The 25,754-nt window shown below is 44.2% G+C and overlaps 1 protein-coding gene across 1 annotated transcript in view; it reads left to right on the top strand.

The window, feature by feature from the left end:
- Window positions 1-25,754, top strand: part of LGI2 (leucine rich repeat LGI family member 2) — a 39,197-nt gene that overhangs the window by 860 nt on the left and 12,583 nt on the right. Inside the window, exons 2-6 of the mRNA XM_064286319.1 lie at window positions 3,542-3,613; window positions 6,233-6,304; window positions 15,487-15,558; window positions 16,265-16,434; window positions 25,101-25,265. Of these exons, the coding sequence (XP_064142389.1) occupies window positions 3,542-3,613; window positions 6,233-6,304; window positions 15,487-15,558; window positions 16,265-16,434; window positions 25,101-25,265 (551 nt within the window). The remainder of the gene's footprint in view (window positions 1-3,541; window positions 3,614-6,232; window positions 6,305-15,486; window positions 15,559-16,264; window positions 16,435-25,100; window positions 25,266-25,754) is intronic.

Here is a 25,754-nt window from a genome sequence, read left to right on the forward strand (position 1 = left end):
GATCCTGGGGCACATTAAAGTTTGAGAGACACCGAAATAGAGGCTGAGTGTGTTGAGGGGGAGGGGACATGTACAGGGAAGGGTAAATGAGTAACTGAACTTAGCTGGAAAGAGTGCCCCACCTGGGGTTTGGGGCAGTGGTTCACATCGTGGCCTTCTCCTGACCATTCCAGGGTGCAGGTGGGGAAGAGCCTGGGTGAAGTCATGCGCCTCTGGAAGTGGAGATACCACCCCAGGTGGCCTGGGAAGAGAGAGGACACAGAGGGTCAGGAGCATGTGAGTGCCTGGCCCAGTGGCCGACTGCTGGGAGGCAACCTAACTTCTTGCCCTGAGTTCATGAAGACTCCTTGCCCCCTTTTCCCATGACCCATTCTGTTGGCTTTTTCAGGGCTGGAGGAACTGACAGGAAAGGGCTTCACATTATTTATCCACCTGCTAAGAGGTGCTTTCAACTTGCCCTCATACAGCCACTCAAGCCAAATGACCAGCTCTCCTCATGGCTGTGGAAGGGGCTAGTGGGCTATGTCTTTACTGCTGCCTGATAAAATGACTCCCATGTCCCAGGCCAAGGCACTCAGTTATAGAGGCAGGGAATCCCGGAGATGGCAGTGACGTTGCTCGTGATCTGGGCACTTTCTTTTGTACTATACTCTCCTGGCTCCCACCGAGGCAAGGCGGAGGGAGTGGACCCCAGAGTGAAAGGGTTCCCCTTTATAGAAAGTCAGGAGAGTGGCTGGGGAGGTGGTGGGGAACAGAGAGCCTCTTTGATTCCTAATGTTAGTGACTTGTCCCCTCGTTAGATCCTTAGCCAACAGCTGCTTAATTAATCTGCATGTTAACTCAATTATTTTGAAAACTGAGGTCCTGCTTTGGCTGGAAGGGCTAAGGACCCTGGTGGCAAAAATAGGGCCGAGGCCCCTTGTCCCCGAGTTGACCGTTCCATCTGGCAAATGCATTGCCTCCCGCTGAATGTTCAAGTTCAGGTGTCTCTGAGTGTGTCCCCAAGGCTTTCATAGCGCATTTAATCACAAGTGCTCAAGTGTCTTTCAGAGCCACGCTCCCAAGGGGAATGCTTAATCTTACCCTGAAGTTGCATTGGCCAACATTAGAGCTATGTCTACACAAACAGAATCACGGGCAGGGGTGAAGTAATCACCCATTTTCAGCCAGGGCCTCCGGTAGTTAAGAGAAGGAAGCGAGGGGATTGATTTAAACTGACTGAGAGAATGTCTGTGGAAGGAGCAAGACTGATGTTAAAGGTGTCTATGATTCAGACTAGTTTTCATATTGATCCAGTTCCTTGGAAGTGCCTTCACGCTTCTCCATTTTCCTACCCTTGAGAAGACCTTGGCCAACTGTTTTAAGATCTTGTCCGGCCCCACGACTGAGAGGAAGGATATGAGGTAAAAAGCTAATTGCCCACCCACCCACCTCCCCGCCAAATCAAACCGGTTGCCATTGAGTTGATTCCGACTCATGGTGACCCCACGTGTGTCAGAGTAGAACTGAGCTCCGTAGGGTTTTCCATGGTTGATTTTTCGGACGTACATCACCAGGCCTTTCTTCTGAGGTATCTCTGGGTGGACTTGAACTGCCAACCTTTCAGTTAGTAGCTGAGCACTTAACCACTTGCAACACCCAGGTGGCCTGCCCCACTCACCCAGCACTTCCTAAAAGAAACCAAGGCCACCTTCTGTTCCTCTTTTGTCCCCAGGAGCCTGGTAAATGGAACATTTTTGGAAATCAAGGACCGAATGTTTTCCCATCTGCCTTCTCTGCAGCTGCTGTGAGTATGGAAAGTTCTCTCTGGAAGATGGGGTTTCTGAGGTGCAGTCTTTGGGAGGGCAGCCGCTGTATCTTTGACGTCAGTCCTTCCTAGAGTCCCCAAGCTCCACGAGTAAATGGTAGCTGGCTTTTAGTGTTGACTTGTTCTATGGTGGCAAGGTCTCTTGCTCAGCTTCACTCCTTTGGTTTGGAACAATGTTTCCTCAAGGGCTTTATTGTAGATCCTGGTTCCCATGTCTGAGAATGGGGAAGGCGATTATATTGAATTATGACTGGAAGTTCCTCAAACACTACCCTTTTAAAGAAAACCTCCATTTTTTTTTTTTTTTTAAATGCATCAGTAGTTTTTTCTCATAGATTTGCAGGTTGATTGGGTGGGTTGGCTATTGTAGGGTGGGCTTAGCTGAGTGCCTCTGCTTCTCACTCCTGGTCTGGGGGCGACCAGGGTGGTTCTGTTCCACACGTGTGAGGAGGTCCAGCCTGAAGAGGCAGCTCTGAGCCAGAGGAGACCCCTCTTGGGCCAGTAGAAGAGGTACAAGAGAGGGAGCAAAAGCGTGCAGGGCCTAAAAGGCCTGGAAAATTTGCGTTGTTAAGCCATCATGGTACTCAGGGTATGAAGTAGTCCCCATTCAATGAGTACTTGAACTGCCGGGCAACATGCTCTGACTTCTTATGTGTAATTTAATCACCCTGTCATCCCTAACAGGACAGGAGGGTATTTTTATTTCCTGCATTTGACAGACGAGAAAACTGCGACTCAGGGAAGTTAAGTAACTTGCCCCAAATCACAGAGCCAGGATTCCAATCCAGGGCCCAAAACCCACACTCATAACTACTCTGCATCCCACCCCCTCTCAGCAAGCAATGCCCAAGCCACTGTGGCAAGTGCCCACGTCCACAAGCCACATCAGTTAAGGTGTGCTGAAGAAAAGAAATGTCCGAAAAGTCTTCAAGAGCAATCAGTGGTTTCTTAACCAGTATCAAAATTGCGCTAAGCAAGGCACTGCAGAAAAATAAAGAAAGGAAACATAGGTCACAACTCATCCTAAATAAACTTCCTGTTGATATTTTTGTCCTTGAAATGTTATATGCCTACATTTTTAAACCTGACATTTCTTAGAAATTATAGTTCTGTTAAAATAGACTTCCTATATAATAGAAATGCAATTTTAGGTTTTCTTTTAGCCAATAGATGTAAGTGGTGACTGTATACACTCACGTAGAAAAATATGTGGTGATGAAGAGTGTTCTGAAGGTTTCTTAAACTTTTTATTATTATTATTATATCTTAGGGGAATGTGTAATATAGTAGAAAACTTGTGTGTTTTTTTTTTTAGCTGTGTGACTTTGGTCAAATTACTTAACCTCTCTGAGCTCATAGTTCTCTAAAAATAGAGTTGGATCAGATCCTTTTAGATCCCTAATTCCACGATTCCTTGTGTATCATAAAGCATTTAGTTGGGCCAAACATTAAAATGTTTTAAATATAACAGTTATCAGACCATATTTGCCAAGACCCACAGGGGAGAAAGGGCAGAGTCATGAGAGCGACCTAAAAATTTGACCACCAGGAATCCACTCGCCTTGTCCATCAGGTATCTGTGAGAATAATGTTGTGTACCATTTGGACCATTCTCAGATTCGAGAGGAGCCCATATTGGCCCCCACACCAGAAAGTAGCAAAAGAAACATAAATGACATCCCCATGTGACTCAAGTTGGACATCTCTGTGCTGAAATCTGCCCTTTATTTTCAGATTGCTGAATTCTAACTCATTCACGGTCATCCGGGATGATGCTTTCGCTGGACTTTTCCATCTCGAATACCTGTAAGTTTTGTGCTTTGGCTGTTTGCTGAGTGTTCGGTATCTCAGTAGAATGGCTGGATTGCTTTCTATTCTGGAGCTGCCTCTCTGTGAGAGTTTAGGGGTGGAGAAAATGGAGAAGACCCTATTCTCTTCTTGGCACTGACCGTTCCAAGTCGACTGGGTTTTAAACACGCTGGGGCAGGAGGAGGTTGGAGACAGAGGGAAAGGAAACAAAGAAGGAAAGATACTCATTCATTCTCTGCTGACATTTAATTTACTATGTAGTAAGCATAATTGGAAACTGAGTTGGATATTTTTACCTGTCATAACTGGGCACAGATTTGCTGATCAGCCAGAAATATGCCCAAAGGGTTCCGAGGGTTACTTGTTTTTATATAAAACCTCCCCTATTTGGGGCCACAACTCCATGTTTTTAATTCAGCTGCCCTGTATCCCGTTTGCAGTATCTCCTGTGAACTAATGATGAGAGTCTGAACTTTTTATTTATTTCTCCCTTTTCCGAGGTGCGTTTTTTCCCCTAGCAATGAAAAAGGTGCCCTGCCCTCTTTCTGATCCCTGCCTTTTGTCACTTTCATGTCTTTTTCCTCTCTTAAGTTCTTCTATCCTTCTCCCTCAGAACTTTGTGATAATATTAATCCTGCTATCAGATTGCATTTCCTTACTTAGTATTCAAGGGGTTTTAAAAGCCTCTTCTCTGCTTCTTATCTGAGGTCAACAGGTAGATGTCTGAATTCTGAACACATCCTGGGCATAAGAAAGCTCTCCATGGATTTTATGTCTTGAGGAATAATGTCTCCAGAGGAGTTCTTTCTCCAGAGTATACGTAAAATGTATATATTAAATACATACTCTCATAAGTGTAGGTAACATGGAAAGAGCGCTACAACTGAAATGCGGAATCGAATCAATCTATCGAAGAGCATAAACAGCCAATGGAGGTAGCAGATGGAAGGCTATCAGTTTTCTTTTATGGATGGGTCATTTTACTGTCAATACTGGGAAGGAAATTAGAAATATGAGTGAGCTTATCAGTGTATACTGAAGTTCATTACTGATGAACCCCCTGATTTTCTTTTGAAATTTTAAAAAATAATTTGTCTTACTTTGGTTGTTGTTGAAAATATACACAACAAAACATAGACTAATTCAGCAACAGAGGGCGAAGGAGAATTAGGAAGAGGAAGAGGAAGTGAAATGGGTGGCTAATTGTCTCCACGAACAAGTGCCTCCTTTGCCATGAGACCAGAAGAACCGGATGGTGCCCAGCTGCTATTACTGAAAGTTTTTATCAAAGATTCTCTAGGAGAATCCTGATCAAAAGGGGGAAAAAAATACAGAACAAAATTTAAAATTCTCATGGAATCCAGACTTTCTCGAGCCATTGAGGCTGGATGAACTCCTGAACTATTACCCTGAGATAATCTTTAAACCTTAAACCAAATATATACTCTGAAGGTCTTCTTTTAAACCAAACAATAAAAAAAAAAAAAAAAGGTCTGCCTTGAGCACTGTACTCTTTTAAAGAACTATCTATATGGATCAAATTGATAACAGCAACTTGAAAGATAGGAAGCTTGGGGGCAGTGAGTTCATGTTAATGGTGAAGGGACAGTTCGGAAAAGGAGGGTGAGAATGGTTGCATGGCTTGGTCGTAATCAGTGTCACTGGATTGTACATGTAGAACTTGTTGAATTGGTGTATGTTTTGAACCCCCTAATTTTCAAAAACAAGCATCAGAAAGTTCTCGAGGCAAGAATCAAGAACTGTTTCTCTAACCAATGGTGTCTTATCACAAAGCCTCCTGCTCGGACCATTTCATCGAAGACCCTTTTGCATTTGACATATTGTGATAGTGTAAGCTAAAATTTATTTCTCTGTGGTCCTAGGGAATAATCATAGTGCATTATTTCCTATCTTTATCACGAAGACTTGAAACCATGCCCTGTGTTGTTGTTGCGAGGTGTCATGCACAAGTCCTAAGACATCTGTGCACAGAGAAGGAAGTTTGCGCCATCCTCAGCTTCGTTGTCCTTGCTACTTCCTGGTGGCTTGATACCTCGTGAACATTCTTGCCTTTTAGCCATTGCTCAGCTATTAGACTGTGTAGGACATGATGAATTCAACTTTGCTGGAAGCCAAGCGTGACAGCACTCTTCCTCAGAAAAACTTTAATATGGGGATGTAAAACAATGGACTCCCCTCAAGGGACACTGATATTAACCAAAGTATTAATAGCCAGACATTGTGAAACGTAAGAGGGATTGAGGAGAGAAAGTGTCTGGAAGTAGTCCAGTATTGCAGAGAGATGAGAGTTTCTTGCCTTTGTATAGTGCTTGCTTTTTTCTTCCCGCAAGAGGTTTTTACCCGTAACACCAACTCTGAATTTGAAGACTTCCACGCTATTTCTGGAAGAAGTACAGAACATGGACTCATGCATGTGCACTCTTGCACACACACCCTGCTCCCACTTGGAATCTGGTGTTGCTGACCTGGTCTGTAGAGATGAATTTCTTCAATTCATGAATCCTTTTAGATGTTACTCAGAAGGCAGGCCAGTGTCATTTTTTAGAGATATTAAGCAGAGAAAATGCTGTTTAATTATATGACTTTTCTCCTTAGGTTCATTGAAGGGAACAAAATTGAAACCATTTCAAGAAATGCCTTCCGTGGTCTCCGTGACCTGACTCACCTGTAAGTCCTATAAAAAGTGTTATAAGCCCTTAAACGCGCGAAGTAAGATGCGCCTTCTGGTGTTCTTCTCTTTCTTGACTGTTGTTTTCATACTGAAGCATTCTCAGAAGGAAACCAATTTCCAGGTGGCCAGAAGGTTTTATTTTTAGGTTGATCATCAGATGTTGTGATTGCTCGTCCACCTAGCTACGTTATCATCTCCATCATTCTGAATCACTGTTAATGGACCATGTGACCTTGTGACATTAGGAGACTCTGAATTGTGAGGGGTCTGTATCACTTGATGGAGCTCCTGGGTAGTGCACACAGTTAATGTGCTCTGCTGTTAACTGAAAGGTTGGAGGTTCAGGTCCACCCAAAGCACCCCAGAAGAAAAGCTTGGCCATCTACTTGTGAAAAATTAGCCATTGAAAACCTTCTGGAGCACAGTTCTACTCTGACACACATGGGGTCACCGTGAGTCTCAATTGACTTGGTGGCACCTGGCTTTTTTATTTTTTTAAATTGCTTAATGGAGGTGGTGAGAAGGAAACTAATATGTATTGTGCACCTGCTGTGTGCCAGGCTGGGTGCTTCGTGTGCCCTCTCTTTATCTTTCACAATAATCTGTGAGCCCCCATTTTATGGATTTGAGAACCAAGGCTTAAATGACTCATTGATGAATGCCAAATGTGTGGCCAAAATTAGGACAGAGTGGAATAGAGACATTTTCATGGTTCCTCTTCTTTGAGTACAAATAACTTTTTCTTTTATGTTAAATTAACCTGCAGCATAAGCTAAGCTCTCTGGGTTCTTTAATAGCTTTCTGGAGAAAAGAAATTTAAATTGATTTGAACTGGCATATCAGAATGAGGCAAGTACATACCCTTAGCAGATTTATAAAACTGTGAAAATTAGTGGCTGTGCCTATGAAAATGTGAAAATAGTTGATGTCCTGATAGGAGTGATTTGTTAGCCAGGCACTTGCTCCCATTTGCATGGTAGATATTTAGTGTGTGAATAAGATAACACGTCTCATTTGCATAGTCAGTGTCTTTGCAATAAAAAGGAAATTGGGGAAGGCTTTGACTGAGGGTGTTGGGAAGGGATGGTAGTACCTTCAGGGCGTGAACTTGACTGATACAGCATGGGTGTAGCCATCTAACGAGATAATCATTCACACCGAGCCCTGATATTGGCAAAAGTGTCTGTCGTTAGGCTCACAGAGCCCTTGATTCTAGATGGCTCACAAGCAGAAGCTCTGCCTGGAGTTAGCACTCATAGGATAAGATGAAGAAGAGAAGTGGCAGAGGCAGTCTTAGAGGCACTCAGATTCCTGTTGGCAGGACTGTTCCAGGGTTTCTTTTCTTCTTATAAAAACCTTCATTTTCTTCAGATTCAGCCTAGGTGCCAAATCCCTACATTCCTGTAGAGGCTAAGAATGTGGGCCTGAAGTCATGTAGCTTTGGGTTCAAATCTCAAGGTCATCACTAAATATTTCTTAGCCTTAACGAGCCTCAGTTTTCCCATTTTAAAATGGGAATGACTATACATTCCTGGGTGGTGCAATCGGTTGAGCACCTGACTACTGGCCAAAGGTTGGCGATTCAGATCCACCCAGATGCACCTTAGAAGACAGTCCTGGCGATCTGCTTCTAAAAAGACGCGGTCTTGAAAACCCTATGGACCAGTTCCACTCTGCACACTTGGGGTTGCCATGAGTCAGAATTGACTCGACGGCAACTAACAATTACATACTGACCTCGTGGGATTGCTGTACAGAATGGATCCAGGCTGGTTCACAGTGCATCCAGGACATTATCCACGGTAAATGCTCAGGGTATGGCTGGTGTTACTATTGTCATCATTATCTTCAACATCATTCCCTCCTTCCACCCGCTAAGAAGTCTCGATTTTCATCTTGGATTGCTGAGCAGCCTCAGCAGTTTGGGTGGCCAGACAGGGTCTGCTAAGAAGACAGCTGTGGGTATCTGGAGAGAACAGCTGTGGACAGATAAGTCTGGTTCCCAGAAGTCAGGAATGAAGGGCTTTGTTTCTGAGCAAAGGCTCTGGGAAGATTGTGAACCTAAAGCCAGACTTCCATTTGCCCAATTATCCACGGATCCCCATCTGTAGGAGGATGTGCAAGTATCGTGCATGTGTATTTACACATCTGTGTGCGTGTGTGTCCATGGGTGCCTGGATTTATGTACATGTGTGTACATTACTATGTGTGCATCCTGTGTATTTGCACACACAACCATATAGGTGTATCCTGTGTGTACGAGGTACTCCCTTTTCTGTGTGACATGCAGAGAACGCAAACACAGAGGGAACAGAGCAGTCCTCCACTTGGGTCTAGAGTGCACGTTGATGTTTTGGAGAGAACTAGGCCCGTCTGGGTGTGTATGAGCACCCAGCAGTCAGACGTAGGGGACCCTTCTCCCCAGCTCTTCAGCCTCATTTCCCTGAATGCCCTCTGAACACCAGGCTTTCAGGGGCCACGTGCACACCCAGCTCATCCCACTGCTGCGCTTTTCCTAGCATCCTTTCCCTTGCCTGGAATGCTCTTTCTTCTGCCCTTGGTCTCCTGGGATCTTCATTTCCCCTCAGAGTCCAGATGAGGTTCTGTCTCCCCGATGCAGCCATTCCTGCTGCACCTTTCCACCCCTCCTGTAGCCCTCATTGTCTGCTGCACACACCAGACATTGCTGCAGACTCTGGCAGCACAGGTTGGTGCTGTTCGTGGGTATTAGCTTTATCTCTCCGGCAGTACCGGAAGCTCCCCAAGGACAGGGCCCATGCGGCTTTTCTGTTAGCTCTGCAGTTCCCCGGTTTCCAGCACAGGGCTAAGCCAGCAGGACTACTTTCTGATTCACTGATTTATCCATGGGGTTGCTTAGTGAGTCGGATTTCCCATATGTGCTTTACTTCTGGGCAAGTCAGGCGACTTTTAAAGCTGACTCCTCCAGGCTGGACCTGTATTTAGTAATCAAAGCATTTAATACATTGTTTAAAGAATGAACTTCTCCCTCTCCCCTCCCTTTTTTTTTTTTTTTTCTTTAAAACCTCTAAGGAGAGAGAAGAGGGCAGTGGTGATTCAGTGATAGAATTCCCACCTTCCATACAGGAGCTCCGGGTTTGATTCCCGGGCAATGCACCTCATTCCCAGCTACCACCCACCTGTCAGTAGAGGCTCACGTGGTGCTATGACACTGGACAAGTTTCAGTGAAGCTTCCAGACTAAGACTAGGAAGAAAGGCCTGGCAATTTACTTCTGAAAATCAGTCAACAAAACGCTATGAATCATGACGGTCTGATCATCAACCAATCACGGGGATGGCATAGGACCAGGCAGCATTTTTTTCTGTTGTGCATGGGGCCACTACGGGTCAGGATCAGCTAACAACAACAACAAGGAAGGAGGCCATCAGCTCTCAAAAGTTCACTCCTGTGCTTTAGGAAGTCACCATCTGGAATTTGTTTGTTTTAAATTTATTATCTGATTTTATCTTTTATAAACCTTTTCTAGCACGTACAGACTCACTTTTGTATGTAAAGAAACATAAGTCAGGTTTCAAAGCATTGGAGGAAGAGTGCCAATCTGTAACTAAAATCTAGGACGTTGTTTTCCAGTAGTCCGAGAGCCCAAGGGGCAGGGAACTGTTAAGTCGTTCTAGAAATGAAGTAAGTGCCATGAATTTGTAGGCAAAATGAAGTGGAAAGTTGAGATGTTCCACACGGAGTGTGAGTGGGTTGGGTGATCCATCTAAATAATGTGGCTTTCTGAAATCTGAACTGAGCACTTAGAATGGCTGCTGAACACTTTGTTTTTTTTTTGGCCTTGATCATACTGTATATTCTTACCGCTTCAATACAATAAATCTGAATTAACTAAAATTTCTAGCTAAAAAATGAGCTAAATTTTTTTTTGTGTGTTTTACTTTCTAGAAAAAGTGACCATCGACCAGAAATTAAATCAAAACCAATAGCCTTCCTTTTTTAATCGTGCTTTAGGTGAAAAAAAAAAAGAAAGTTTACAGCTCAAGTTAGTTTCTCATACAAAAATTTATACACACGTTGTTATGTGACCGCAGTTGCTATCCCTATAATGTCACTGTATATTCCTCCTTTCCACCCTGGATTTCCCTTGTACGTTCAACCAGCTCCTGTCTCTTTCTATCTTCTCATCTTGCCTCCGGACAGAAGCTGCCCATTTAATCTAGTGTAACTAGTTGAGCTAAGAAGCACAGTCTTCACAAGTATTATTTTATGTCTTATGGTCCATTGTATTCTTTATCTGAAGAGTTGGCTTTGGGAATCGTTTTAGTTCTGGGTTAACAGAGAGAATACCCTTCCTTTTTATTTTCAAAAAGCACCTTCCAGAGTATGCTCTGATTCTAGAGTCAGCCTTTTCTCCAATACCTTTAGAAACTAAACGTAAAAATAAATCATTTAGGAAGGAAGGGTAAGATAACATATGGAATTGCATTTTAATCTACTTGTGGTAGGCTGAACGGTACACAACAACAACAACAGATAGGAGGCGGTGCACTTCAGAAATGGGGTCTCCCCATAGTCAGTGAGGGAAGTGGTGGTTGAGGGGAAGAATTCTTGCCTTCGGTGCAGGAGACCCAGGTTTGATTCCCGGCCAATGCATCTCATTGACAGCCACCACCCGTCTGTCAGTGGAGGCTCGCCTGTTGCTATGATGTTCAGTGGGTTTCAGCAGAGCTTCCAGACTAAGATGGACTAGGAAGAAAGGCCTGGCAATTTGGAAAATCAGCCAGCGAAAACCCTGTGGATCACAACAGTCTTATCCACAACTGATCATGGGGATGGCACAAGACCAGGCAGTGTTTCTTTCTGTTTTGCATGGGTTGTTGTTAGTCAGGGGCAGGCTTGAGGGCAGCTGAGAGCAACAGCAGTCTTGAAGCAAGAACATTGGCACTAACAGTGGGCTCAGAGCTTTCCACCACGCACAGCCAGCCAGCTATTAGGAGGACCCCGTGCCTTTAACGCACCTTTCTGGGATGGATCCTTATGACGTCCCAGTAGACCATTGTCGTATGTATTTTAAAGAGCGTGGTGCTGAACTGCCTGCATGTTTATCATTTATATGATTTGCTGTTTGCTCTCATATGGGTAAAACCAAAAAGAGTAGGCACCTGTTTCCTGGCTGACTCACACTCAAGCAGGGTGCTGGTGGGAAATCACAGACTCGATGGATGTCGTTTCAACACCCAATATCTTCCATATCAACAGCCCTGCAGGATGGCCACTCGCCTTCAGCAGGATGGTGACGGGGCACTGCAAAACCCTGAATCATCAGAGAAAGATTGGCATGTGTTCATTCTAGCCAACTTCCTGGGAGTGGACTAGGACATTTGAGAAAGATCTGCAACACTAAGCAAAAATGCAGAATGGTTTCTGGTCAGCTGTCATTAATAGGAAAATGAAATTGATCCCAAGAAATCAATCCCTAAGCATTCTGGTTAATTCAGATTTTATTACGTCCTCATTAAGGGTTAGAGCTTAGCGTCTATATGTAAAAGAGTAGTTTTCTGAGTTCTTTCTTAGAGTCATGCTTAGTAGAATTCACTTGGATGGGCCATTAGAGAACTTCTTGGGATGAGACTACGTATTTTCTGATCACTGTCTTTGTCATCTAGTGCTGCTATAACAGAAATACCACAAGTGGATGGCTTTAACAAAGAGCAGTTTCTTCTCTCACAGTCTAGTAAGTCCAAATTCAGGACATCTACTCCAAGACAAGGCTTTCTTTCTCTGTCAGCTCTGGAGGAAGGTCCTTGTCATCAGTCTTGCCTTGATCTGGGATTATCTCCGCACAGGAACCCTGGGTCCAAAGGACAGGTTCTGGTCCTGGTGCTGCTTTCTTGGTGGTATGAGGTTCCCAACTCTCTGCTTACTTCCCTTTCCTTTTATCTCTTGAGAGATAAAAGGTGGTGCGGGCCACACCCCAGGGAAACTCTGTTTATATTAGATCAGGGATGTGACCTGGTATAAGGGTGTTGAAATCCCACCCTCATCCTCTTTAACATAAAATTACAATCACAGAATGGAGGACGACCCCAGAATACCGGGAATTGTGACCTAGCCAAGTTAATGCACACATTTGGGGGAACATAATTAAATCCATGACAATCAGTTTCATGTTGGTGCTTCATTCATTCGTTCAACAAAGATAAACTAAGTCCCTATTCTGTGTCAGGAACTGTTTTAAGAGCTGAAGATACGGCAGTGGGCGAACAAATTGCCTTCATGTTGCTGATATATAGAGAAGGTTAAAAAAAAAAAGTTGAGTTGATCCCAAATCATGGTAATCCTGTATGTGTCAGAGTAGAACTGCACTCCATAGGGACTTCATGGCCAAGACCTTTTGGAAACATTGCTAGGCCTTTCTTCCGAGATGCCTCTGGGTTGATTCAAACCACTAACCTTTGGGTTAGTAGTCAAGCTCTTAACTGTTTGCACCACCCAGAGTCCACAGGGAGGGTGCACAGCCAATAAACAAATGTTGTCATTAGGTGCTGTGGAGTCAGTTCTGACCCATAGCGTTGAAGCACTGTCAGGTTCTGCACCATCCTCACAGTCGTTGCTATGCTTGAGCCCATTGTTGCAGCCACTGTGTCATTCCATCTCACTGGGGGTCTTCTTCTTTCTCAATGACCCTCTACTTTACCAAGCACGAGGTTCTTCTCCAGGGACTGATACCTCCTGATAACATGTCCAAAGTAGGTGAGACAAAATCTCAACCATCCTCACTTCTAAGGAGCATTCTGGCTGTACTTCTTCCAAGACAGATTTTTTTCGTTCTTATAGTAGTCCATGGTATATTCAATATTCTTTGCCGACACCATGATTCAAAGGCATCAATTCTTCTTCAGTCTTCCTTATTCATCGTCTAGGTTTTGTGTGCATATGAAGTGATTGAAAGTATTGTGGCTTGGGTCAGGCACACTTTAGTCCTCAGAGTGATAGCTTTGCTTTTTAACACTTTAAAGAGGCCTTTTGCAGCAGATTTGCCCAGTGCAATGCATGGTTTGATTTCTTGACTGCTGTTTCCATGGGCATTGACTGTGGATCCAAGTAAAATGAAATCTTTGAGAACTTCAGTCTTTTCCCTGTTTTTCACGATATTGCTTACTGGTCAAGTTGTGAGGGTTTTTGTTTTCTTTATGTTGAGGTGCAAGCCCTACTGAAGGCTGTGGCCTTTGATCTTTATCAATAAGTGCTTCAAGTCATCTTCGCTTTCAGCAAGTAGTGTATCATCTGCACATCACAGGTTGTTAATGAGTCTTCTTCCGACTCTGATGTTGCATTCTTCTCTATATAGTCCAGTTGCTTGGATTATTAGCTCAGCATACAGATTGAATAAGTATGGTGAAAGGATACAACTCTGACGCACACCTTCCCTGATTTTAAACCATGCAGTATCCCCTTGTTTAAATAAATAGATAATTAAAATATATATTATGTCAAATGGCAGTGGTGCAATGAAGACTAACAGAGAAGGGAAGGCAGAAGGCAAGGAAGGCCTCAGGAAGGAGATGATAGTTGAGGACAGGGCCGGATTAAGGCAAGTGAAAGCCCTAAACACTGATAATCTGTGGTATTCAAGCATTAGAATGGGATATGTGAGTTAAATAGATACATGTATCTATAAATATGTGTGTGTGTGTCTTAGCTGACCATGATGTAACTTCCTTTAAAATGTGACTGTAATACTAACGATTGAACGCAAAAGTGGCATATGCCATTTTAGCGAAATGAGATGAACTGGATTATAAAATTTTTAGTGAGTGTGGGGTACTAAGATTTCCACTATATACTACATTTTTATACAAAAAGAATATTTCACATTTTCTACAACAAAGAAAATGAGTCAGTGAACTTAGTTCTTAAAATGGGTTAGAGACCTGTTACCTATTAACATATTTTGTCCTTCCCCATGGGAGGGGACCATAGGAGACTGATGTCAACGAAGATGTCAAAGTGGTAGGGACCTCATAACTTGACCTTGTGCATAGGGGCCCTCGTGACCCTGCGTGAACTTTAGCCGGCACATTCGCAGGTACCGGAGCTGGTATCAATTTCCTTTAGTGCCCTGCCATTTCCTTATGGCGGTGCTCACTTTTCCTTGTGTCATCTATGGGTCTTTGCTTTGGACAACTGGTGCCCCTGTTTTGCTGATGCGCATGCTTACCTTGCTTGTTGGGTAATCTGTTCCTGGTTGAGGACAGATCTGAGGGAGGTGATGGAGTGAGCTGTGTGGGTTTGTGGGGGGGGAGAGCGTTTCAGGCAGACACACAGCAAGTTCAGGGGCTGTTTTAGTTTTCTAGTGCTGCTGTAACAGAAATACCACAAGTGGATGACTTTAAAGAACAGCAATTTATTCTCTCAAAGCTTAGGAGGCTAGAAGTCCAAATTCAGTGCTAGGGGAAGGCTCCCTCTTTCGGCCCTGGAGGAAGGTCCTTGTTTCTTTCAGCTTCTATAGCCCTTGCTTTTCTCTGTTCCCTGATAACTTCACATGGTGTCTGTCTTCCCCAGTTTGTGCTACTTCTGGGTCTAATCTGTTCTTTTTATAACTCAGAAGTGATTACGTTTAGGACACATTCTACACTGATGTGACTTCATGAACGTAACAAAGAAAATCCTATCCCCAAAGGGAATTACATCCATAGGTGTAGGGGTTAGGATTCCAACCCATATTTTGTGAGGGACACAATTCCATTCATAACAGAGGGCCTGAGTGGGAACATGCCTAGCCTGTTTGAGGACTAGCAAGGAGGCCAGTATGGTTGGATCTGAGCAGTCAAAATGTGGTCCCATAGGTAAGGGGAAACAGGGTAAGTAGACAATGGACAGTCTAGTAAGCCATCAAAGGGACTTCTTAGCTTATCTTCCAGGTCACCTGGGAAGCCATCTGAGGGCTAACCGATGTGTAGAAAGAACTTAATAAATGCTATTTAAAAAACGAAAAGCAGATTGCAAGCCCAGCGTTGATACCGTCATCTGTGTATGACTAAACCCATTTCTTTATCTCAGTATTGATGGCCAAGGCTGGCAATTGAACCACATTGTGATGAAGAGGCTTAGGACTCTGTTTTAAATCATTAGCTGTACTTAAGGAATGTCAGAGCAACAGGGCATGAAGATAATAACTGAATCTCTTGTTCTAGTTCTTTGGCCAATAACCACATCAAAGCCCTCCCAAGGGATGTCTTCAGTGATTTAGACTCTCTGATTGAACTGTAAGTAATGAAAATAAAGTTTCTGTGTGCTGTCATTGTGTCCCAGTTAATCATGGCTTTAAATCCTTCCCCTCCCCCCACCTTTACTGCAGCTGAAATTCTATAGCAGAGTAGTGCATGCTGGGAAACAGCATATAGTTGGTATTCTGTTGGCTTTTGCCGCTTTGTGATATACTTAGTAGCATTAGGCCAATGGTAAATTAGGCTGTCTGGGCAGAAGCCTCCCCTTGCCCAAGACAGCGTACCTATCTGCTTTATCTTCTAGTGTTTGTCACTTCTTTGCTGGACATAGTTTAACGAGATCTTACGGTTTCAGTTGTGTTTGTGAGAACTATCTTTCTGTAATGTTCAGTGTTTATGAGAACCTGTGTCGAGTTGTTCTTCTGTCACCCCCCTTCACCCACTTTCCAGTGTGGTGTGGTGACACTTTTAAGGGGTTTTGGAGAGATGGAGATGTGTCAGTAATGAGAACTCTCCATTTTCCATCCAGCTAAAACCATGGGCATCAAGGTGCATGACATAAAGTCAGTAGCAAGTATAAGAAATTAGGATGCCTTGAATACAAAATTAAAAAAAAAAATTTGCTTTTCTTTGGATATTAATTAAATCAAGATGTTAATAATTCTGGAGTTCCATATGACTACCAAACTTTTTCAAACAGTTCTCTTTCTGTGTGTGTCTGTTTGTGTTTTGTTTTGCTCTTTAGAGATTTAAGAGGCAATAAATTCGAGTGTGACTGCAAAGCCAAGTGGTTGTATCTGTGGTTGAAGATGACAAATTCCACTGTTTCTGATGTCCTGTGTATTGGTCCACCAGAATATCAGGAAAAAAAGCTGAATGATGTGACCAGCTTTGACTATGAATGCACAACTACAGGTATTTAGAACCTGTATCATTGAAGACCAATACTTAGAATAACCTGTTTGTTTTTCTCTTACAGTGTCAACAGGGAGTAGGGAAAAATAGGTATGAAAGTTTTCTCTCAAAAGTATTGTAGAGAAAATGTAAATAGTCTAAAAGAAACGAATAGAGGTGGTAAGGAAAATATTTCAACAATTGGGAAGGTGGTTTTGGATAAGTGCACTGGCTTTAATTTTTATCCTTTTCAAAATTCAAATTTCTCTAAGGATTTTTGTTTCTTGAAGGCAAAGTCCAAATTCTTAAGTTTGATGTAAGAACATTCTCAAATCAGTCTAGATTTCATAGGAAGCTGAAGCAGAGAGGCCCAAATTACTCTGCTGTCACCATCATTTTGGCTCACTAAACTGATGTTTACTGACAATTTAACTAGTAAGTATTTCTGGGATCAGACTTAAATCCATAAATCACTTTCGTATTTCCATGTAAAAAGCAGTAACTAGGTAAATTATAAACAATGGCAAAGTAGACAGTATAAATTAATAACTAGTTGTCAAAAGAAAAGCAACTTATCCTGAGGGAAAATCGTAAAGAAAGTTTAATTTTGTTTTTCAGAGCCTGTTTCAAGGTTTCGGTGTATACACGCTTCAGGTTATAAGGCAAAATTAATCTACTAACTGCTTCAAGTATCACCATGCATAGGAGAAGGTGAAAGGCTTAGGTGGAGTTTCCACAGCTTCTAAAGCGAAAATTTAAAGCCGTGAATCAGTCAACAATGTGAAACCTACATACCAGACTTATAAAAATATTTAGGCGGAGTTGATATCTACAAAGCCTCAAGGCATGTCAGGAGAAGCAGCAGGAATAAGAACTCAGAAAATAGTCACAGGAACTCAAAAGACAAAAACATTTCCAAGAACAAAATATCACGTTTCAGCCAGTCCCTACTGCTGTTCTCCAAACACATAAACCAACAAAACCACACAAAGTAAAAATGATTTTTAGGTGTCTTTATTTGTAAAAAAGGGACGTTACAAGTTCTGTTCCTGTCTGATAAACCAGTTGCCATCGAGCCGACCCAGACTCACAGGGACCCTGCGGTATCAGAGTAGAGCTGTGCTCTGTGGCACAGTCCCAATGGCTCATTTTTCAGAAGTAGATCACCCGCTGGCCTAACCTGCAATCTCACAGAGATGCCCTTGTCTTTCCTTATTGAACAGGGGCCTATTCAGCTGTGTAATTGGCATGTGCCCTTTAACCAGCTGAGGCCACTAAGAGGTTATTTATTGCATTGTAGGGCCAGTGCAATCAGTCAGGGGTTATGGCCAATGACATTTGCACTAAAAGGTGGTGTTCAAGGCCATTTGGTATTAAATGCTAGACCAAATCTGGCTGGGGCTCCTCTCTGCTGCTTGCCCAGTTTTTCTGGAGAGCCCCATAAATCCCAAGGTGAAGTTAGCAGCTTCTCCACTGTTCTGTTCACACCTGGCATTAGTGTATGAAGACTTTGCCAAGCTCTAAGAAGAATGACATGGCAATGATTTATATAAGAAAGCATGATTTCTGAACTTGGAGCTCAGTGTATGGCTTTAAAACTTATCCGGCCTCAGAGAATTGTTATAAGAAGAGTGTGGCTTGCAATGAGACAGCCAGGTCCTGAAACCTGTCCTAAACCGAGAATCCATAGTGTGGCCTGAAGCCCCTCACACACTCTAAGGCATTCTCTGTCTTTATTTATCTTCACTAACAAGCTTCTTCCTAAAATTCAGAAAGTCGGCATAAGATGATGATTTTGTCTTTGCTATTTCATTTCTTTGAAAAACCAAACCAGTTGCCATCGAGTCGATTCCGACTTCTGGTGGCACCAAATGTGTTAGAGTAGAGCTGTGCTCCATGGGGTTTTCAATGGCTGAGGTTTTGGAAGTAGATTGTCAGATCTTTCTTCTGAGGTGCCTCTGGGTGGACTTGAACCTCCAACCTTTTGGTTAGCAGTCTCTCACATCCACTAAGCATCTGCACAACCCAGGGTCTCCTGTCCTTTTAATACTCATGAATAAATGAGCTCACACTCCCCGGGTCTTCCATCATGAAGAAAATGGCGCAGTCAAGTTGTAACCCGCCCCCACATCCATAGTCTCTGCCGTGTAAGAGCTGAGTCAATCAACTGTGAGCTTTTGAGTTTCTCTTTTCCGCTCAGATCCAGCTTCGTCCTCTCTGGTGCTTGATTTAAAGGCCTGAGAGGAGGGAATGTGTGAGCATTGATGGAAGATGGAAAGCCAAGTTGGAGAGTTCCTGGTACAGTTATTATATCCTCATGAAAGCTTTGAGAAGGGACGTGCTTTCCAAGTACATTGTTTTCATCTTTGTTCAGATTTTTGAGAAAGGAGTCAATTCTTCAGGTAGATGTCCCACCCTGTTCTTCCCAGGGGAGAGAAAGGTACCAGTCTCGTCCTGTCCCTGGGCAAACGGTGTAATTAATACCACAGAGCCACCATAGGGCTGTTTCAGCTCTTTAAGTTTTTCACAGTCCTTCCGTAAGCCTTAGCTTCAGGTCTATTTATAACCGCCTCCAAAATCCCTCTTACCTAGTGGCGATTCCCCAGGTTAGGTGGATAATTTATGAAATTCCTTAGAGGGAGTGAATTTTGCATCCTAATTGTCCTGTTAGCTTCCCTATTTCAGGGCTGATGAAAATGCAAAGAGAAATGATGCATTAATGTGCAGTTTCTCTCCCAATAGGAGCGGCATCATGTATAATTTATTTTCTGCGTGTGCTATAAATAGCTATGTAAAAATCTGTTGACTCCAGTGGGAGCAAGACCTCAGTTGTAAGAGTCCCACTGACATCATGAACTTAATCCAATGTGAATGGAAGTGGCAGCATTTTTTTCCCCCAGAGAATGCCATTAATACTTCCAGGCTAGTAAATTGATGGCACGTCTATCTGTGTGTTCTTTGAGATCTTTCCATAATGAATGTGCTTTTGCTGTTTGTGAAAGATCAACTAAGATGGGCGTATGGGACGATATTTAAATTCCTCCAGTTCTCTCCCCTCATACACACAGACAATATGCAGCAATTATTTTCTTTCACCCTTTTCTTCTTCTTTTTCATCTCCTTCTCTTTTTTTTTTTTGAGTCTCTTAAGAATTAGAGCCCTGGTGGTGCAGTGGGTAAGAGCTCAGCTGCTAACCACAAGGTCAGCAGTTTGAATCCACCAGCCACTCCTTGGACACCCTATGGGGTGGTTCTACTCTGTCCTGTAGGGTTGCTATGAGTCAGAATCAACTCGATAACAATCGGGGTATGGGTATTAAGAATCAGATTTGTCACTGAAACAATTTAACAGTCTGTGCTATGCCAGAGTGTCTCTGGGTGGTCCAAACTGTTAAGGCTCTGGCTGCTAACCGAAAGGTTGGAGGTTCAAGTCCACCCAGAGGTACCTTGGAAGAAAGGCCTGGCAGTCTACTTCTGAAAAAAATTGCCATTGAAAAGCCTGTGGAGCACAGTTCTACTCTGACTCACTGGTTTTTGTCTTGTTTTGTTTTCAGTATGCCAGATAGTCAACATATAGAAAATACTATGCTATGTAACCAGTGTCTTAGTCAACTAGGACCTTTAAAGGTTAGATGTGTAAAATGTTCTCTATTTTGGCAGCAATTTCTCATTCTGGGATCCTTTAATTAACAAACAACAACAACAAAAAACCTTTACACTTTTTGGTCTGCATTTTCTCAACAGCCTGCATTTTTCTGCGAATGCTAATGTTTCTGAGAATTAAGGACGCAGTTGGGAGATTAGTGGGAACAGGGAGACGAGTGAGTTAGGAGCATCACGGGAGTGTTTGGAACCTTTGACAGACATGGATTAGACAAACTCAACCAGAGACGCAGGCGAGGAGTTTATAGCTGTCTAGACTGTAATTAAAGACCACAGCTGCGTTCTCGGTGTCCTTTTATATCCCTAGAAGAGGGAGCACACTGTGAGGACTGCCCCTTTATCTCCACGTGAACACAGAAAACCAGCAAACCTTGTGCGGCCAGCAGCGCTTTCTGGCTTCTGCATGGTTCTGCCAGTGCCAGCAGGAAAGAATGGAGGTTGAGATTTTCCTGTTTTTGATCTTTGGCTGAGCCATGCTGTCATTTTTGTGGGGATCCCTAAAGGGGTGGAGTCCCTGGGTGGTGCAGAAAATTAACACTCTTAGCTGCTAATCAAAACGTTGGCAGTTCAAGCCCACCCAGAGGTGCCTCGGAAGAAAGGCCTGGAGATCTACGTCAGGGAAATCAGCCATTGAAACCCGATGGAGCACAGTTCTACTCTGACATACCTGGAGTCCACTGTGACGCAAATGGGGTAGATTCGATGGCAACTAGGGAGCCGTTGGGACATTTACTAAGTCTTCACACAGGCAGTGTGTTACAGTCGTGTGTGTGTATAAAATTGTTGGATGATTGCCATAGATAAGACCCTGTACCAATCACTTAAATGGACTCTCAGATTTAGTCTCTACGGTAACCTTATGAGAGAGCATTATCCTCATTTGCCTAAGGCCCAAGTTTCTTGCCCAAGGCCACATAGGTAAAAATGGCAGAATGAGAACCCAAAGCCCAGTCTGTCTTACCTCAAAGCCCAGTTCTTCACCGGGATGCTCTGCCCTCTGCTGGGGGCTACCCTGACCACTCGAACCACCTGTCCCCTCTTTCCCTTGGCCACCTCCTTCCTTTCGGGGTGCAGGGTTGCCTCTTTGCTCTCAGTGACTCAGGTTGCCACCCTCTACTCCGAGGGCCTGCATGCATCCTTCATTCAGCCAACATCCCCTCCCCCTACAGTCTTAGGAGGTGACTGGGGGGAAAGGCCAACCCACCAATACTCATCCAGCCAACAAGCATTTATTAAGCACCCTGGTGGTATGGTGGTTAAGAGTTCAGTTGCCAACCAAAAAGGTCGCAGTTTGAATTCACAGCCACTCCTCAGAAACCCTGTGGGGCAGTTCTACTCTATTCTATAGGGTTGCTATGACTCAAAATTGGCTCCATGGCTACAGGTTTGGGTTTTTGGTGTAGCACAATGGGAGGAGGGGCACCTTCAGAAGTTATCATGTATTGAGCACTCAGTATGTCATAGATACTGTTTTGAGCATGACTCACGGTATATCTTGAAGAAACTAAGGCACAGAGAGGCTAAATAACTTGCCCAAGGTCACGCAGCAAGAAGGCAGAGCTCAGCTCCTACATCTTATCTTGTTGTTAGCTGCTGTCAAGTTGGTTCCCAACTCATGGTAACCCCATGAGCAACAGGATTGAACTCTTGTGATCCATAGGGTTTTCGTAGGGCTGATTTTTGGAAGTAGATTGCCAGGCCTTGCTTCTCAGTCTGTCTTAGCCTGGAAGCTCTGCTGAAACCTGTCCAGCATCATAGCAACATGCAAGCCTCCACTGACAGATGGTGGTGGTTGTGCATGAGGTTCACTGGCTAGGAAGAGAACCTGGCTCTCCCATGTGGAACATGACTGGGAGGAGAACCCGGCTCTCCCATGTGGAAGATGAGAACTACCACTGAACTACCACTGCTGTTATATTTTATTTTAGGTGCCATTAAAATGGACACTCCCGCAAGAGATAGGTCTGGTGGTGGCTGGGACAGAGGAGGAGCACTGTGCTTTCTTGGACCTCAATTCTGCATTTATCAAACACCTACTATGTGCCAAGCCCTGAGATTGGTATTTGCACCAACATTACCTAATCTGTCCCTGCCATCAAGCCTGAGAGGTCAGCATCATTGCCCCCATTTTGTTGATAACTAAACTGAGACCTTGCCAGGTGAAGCGACCAACCCAAAGTCTCAAGAGGCGGATGTGATTTCAGGTGGTCCAACTCCAGACATGGTGGTTCTTCCTGTGCACCACACAGCTCTTGCTCCCTGGGATCCAACCTCCTTCTCCTGCTACCTGCCCTGCTTCTCATCTGCTCTCTCCATCCCTGCTCCTCACCTCCTACCTCAACGCTTGCTCAGCTGCCCTTACCCCCTTCCTGCCCCCCTTTCATTTTTATCATCCCTCCTTTACTCGTTACTGAACGACCCCTTCATTTTCTTTCTCATTTGACATCTTTTATGAGACTTTTAAATCAGCCGTTATTTCTTGAATGGCTGCCGTGTGGGGAGGCTCAGAGACATGTAGGACCCTGACCCGGCCCCAGGAAGCCCTTGACCCTGGAGCCATGACACACAGGTTGTGTGGCTATAACCAGGCACTCACACTTTCTGGACTCCAGTCTCTGGCTCTGTCAGATGGCCTGAGGCTCTAAGAATCCTGCCATTTCCCCAAACCTGATTCTGAGTCCAGCCGTAGTGAACAATAAGGTTTAAACAACAGTGCACGGTTTCATGGCTCAGCAAGCTAGGAAAGAGCCCCATGGACTGAACGGTGAGGGGAGGCATTACAGAGGGAGAGGGGACTTAAGCAGGACGGATGAGGATTGGGAGAAGAGATGGGGAAAGCCAGGAAGTCCGCATAGGAATGACTCTCCTTAGCCAGATGTCCACTGTTACCCCACATCTTACCCATTTCTTAGCCTGCCAAGAAACCTGTGCATATTGAAGCATCTGACTGAAGACGTAACAGCCTCAACTTTATTATTTTACTTTTCTTAAACTTTATAGGTTTTTTTTTTTTTTTTGGATTTGTTCTTCACTAGATTTCTCTAGTTACCCCACACACCAACTCTCCTTACTTCTGAGGGCATGGTCACCCAGTCCCTTGGCAGTTGTTCTTCCTTCCAAGATTTGTCAGGTCCCTGGGTGGTGCAGATGATTTGTGCTCAATCATAACCTAAAGTTTGGTGGTTCAAACCCACCCAGTGACACTGCAGAAGAAAGATCTGAAAACCTACTTTTGTAAAGATTACAGCTAGGAGAATCCTATGGAGCAGTTCTACTCTGTGACACACCGGGTTGCCATGAATCAGTTGACTCAATGGCAGTGGGTTTGGTTTTTTTGTTTTCACCAAGATTTAGGAGTTCTTGGGTGGCACAAATGGTTAAATACTTGGCTACTAACCGAAAGGTTGGCAGTTCGAACCACCCAGAAGCACCTTAGAAGAAAGGCCTGGATATCTATACCTGAAAGGCCACAGCCACGAGAACCCTGTGGAGCACAGTTCTACTCTGCAACACCTGGAGTTACCATGAGTTGGAATCAACTCAAAAGTGACTTTTTTTTTTTTTTTGGCGGGTGGGTACAAACGATTCAAGTGCTCGGCTGCTAAACAAAAGGTTGGAGATCTGAGTTCATGCAGAGGCGCCTCAGAAGAAAGACCTGAGGATCAGCTTCCAAACAAATCAGCCATTGAAAACCACGGAGCACCGTTCCGCTCGGATACACGTCAGGCTGCCGTAAGGCTGAGCTGACTCAGTGGCAACTGGTAAACCAAGGTTCAGTGCCGTGGGTCTGATGGAGCTCAGGGGAGCGACGTGGAGCGAGGAGCGCTGCCTTCCCATTGGCTGTAAGAGTAGAACACGTGCTAAACTGGGAGGGGCTTACACGCTGCTGTGAAAACCCTGCAGACCTGCATGTGTTTGTTGAGCTGCAGACACTGCAGATACGGGGCCCAGCCGTTAGGCACCACTGCCTCCCGTCCAGGACCCAGCAAACATGCTCGCTCGACTTCTGCACGTCGTTGGCTCTTAAACCTTGGAGGCCGTAGCAGAGGATTTGGTTCTGTTTCCACATTTGCATTGTGTACTTTGGGGAGTTTAATTTTCGTTCCAAACCTACAGTGGTAATGTTTCCCAATAAGGGTAATGCAGACCTAGGGGGAATAATCGTGGTGGCCAAAGGGTCTCATTGCCAGGGAAGCTTGAGAAGTATCTCATCAAACAAAACTAACCAGGTTTCTTTGCTATAGGAGCTGTTTTGAGAGGGCTAGAAATACAACATGAGGGCAGCAGTGGTTCAGTGGCAGAATTTGCACCTTCCAGGCAGGAGACCCGAACTCCATTCCCAGCCAGTGCACCTCATGTGCAGCCCCCACCCGTCAGCGAAGGCTTGTATGTGGCTATGATGCTGAACAGGTTGCAGCAGTGATTGCAGAAAAGACAGTCTAGGAAGGAAGGCCTGGTGATCTCTTTCTGGAACTCGGCCGGTGAAAACCCTGTGGGTCCTGACAGTCCAATCCACAACCGTTCATGAGGCTGGTGCAAGACCATGCATCATTTTATTCTGTCGTGCGTGGGGTCACCACGGGCCGGAGCCAACGTGATGGCAGCTCCGAACAACAGAAATACAGCCTTTACCAAAATAATGTGACTGTGACACTGCTTCTTGACAGTAATTTCCATGATAGCTTCGAGAATGCCGCTGTATGGTAGTCTGGCCTGTTTGAAAACCAGGTCTCATCATATTTCTTCAGACCACTGAGGTCCTTATCCAACTTGTGAAGCTACTTATCTACAGGAAGCTGCAGTCAAAATTGTGCCTTCAGTCTGATAATCTCACATCAGCCAGAAGCCTTCCGGAATTTTCCACAGTAAAATATGCTGTGATGTTGGGTTTTCCTCCTCTGCCCTCTTGCCCTCTCCCCTGTCCTTTGTAGATCTGATGATAAAAAGGATAGAAGGTTAATGTGCTAGATGGTCATTCTCACATGAGATTTCACGGACACTTTGTTTTTAAACACCCATTTCCAGATTTTGTTGTTCATCAGACTTTGCCCTACCAGTCGGTTTCGGTGGACACGTTCAGCTCCAAGAACGATGTGTATGTGGCCATCGCTCAGCCCAGCATGGAGAACTGCATGGTGCTGGAGTGGGACCACATCGAGATGAATTTCCGGAGCTATGACAATATTACAGGTATGTTGTGGTTTTGATCAGATTTATTGACCTAACTGCAGCATCGTCTAAAGCCCATGAGAGAAGAAACGTTCTCTGCCATACCGCGGGAAAGCTTGGCCATTAGAGTTGGGGAACACAGGGGAGTCCACCCTCATCTTTCCAACTTTTTCTCAGTGGGGATCCTGTTTATTTTTGGTGACACTTTTGAAAAGGAAGGGAGTGATGGGTTACATCGGATTGGAAGCACTTTACAGAAGTGGTGAGAAGTCACACCGAGAATCCGTGGGCTTGAGCATAGCAACCTAAGGCTGCATCCGCCCTTTAGCAGCTGAATGCTGCCTTTGATTTTCTTTCAGCTTATTGTTAACGAATTTGTTAACATGTGTGTGTGTGTGTGTGTGTGTATATGTGTATCGTATATGTATGTGTAGCATACATTTTGCAAAATACATACACACACACCAGTTAAACCAGTTGTTGTCGAGTTAACTCCAACGTATGGCAACC

This window comes from Loxodonta africana, chromosome 5, assembly GCF_030014295.1.
Source record: "Loxodonta africana isolate mLoxAfr1 chromosome 5, mLoxAfr1.hap2, whole genome shotgun sequence".
NCBI classification, from domain to species: Eukaryota; Metazoa; Chordata; class Mammalia; order Proboscidea; family Elephantidae; genus Loxodonta; species Loxodonta africana.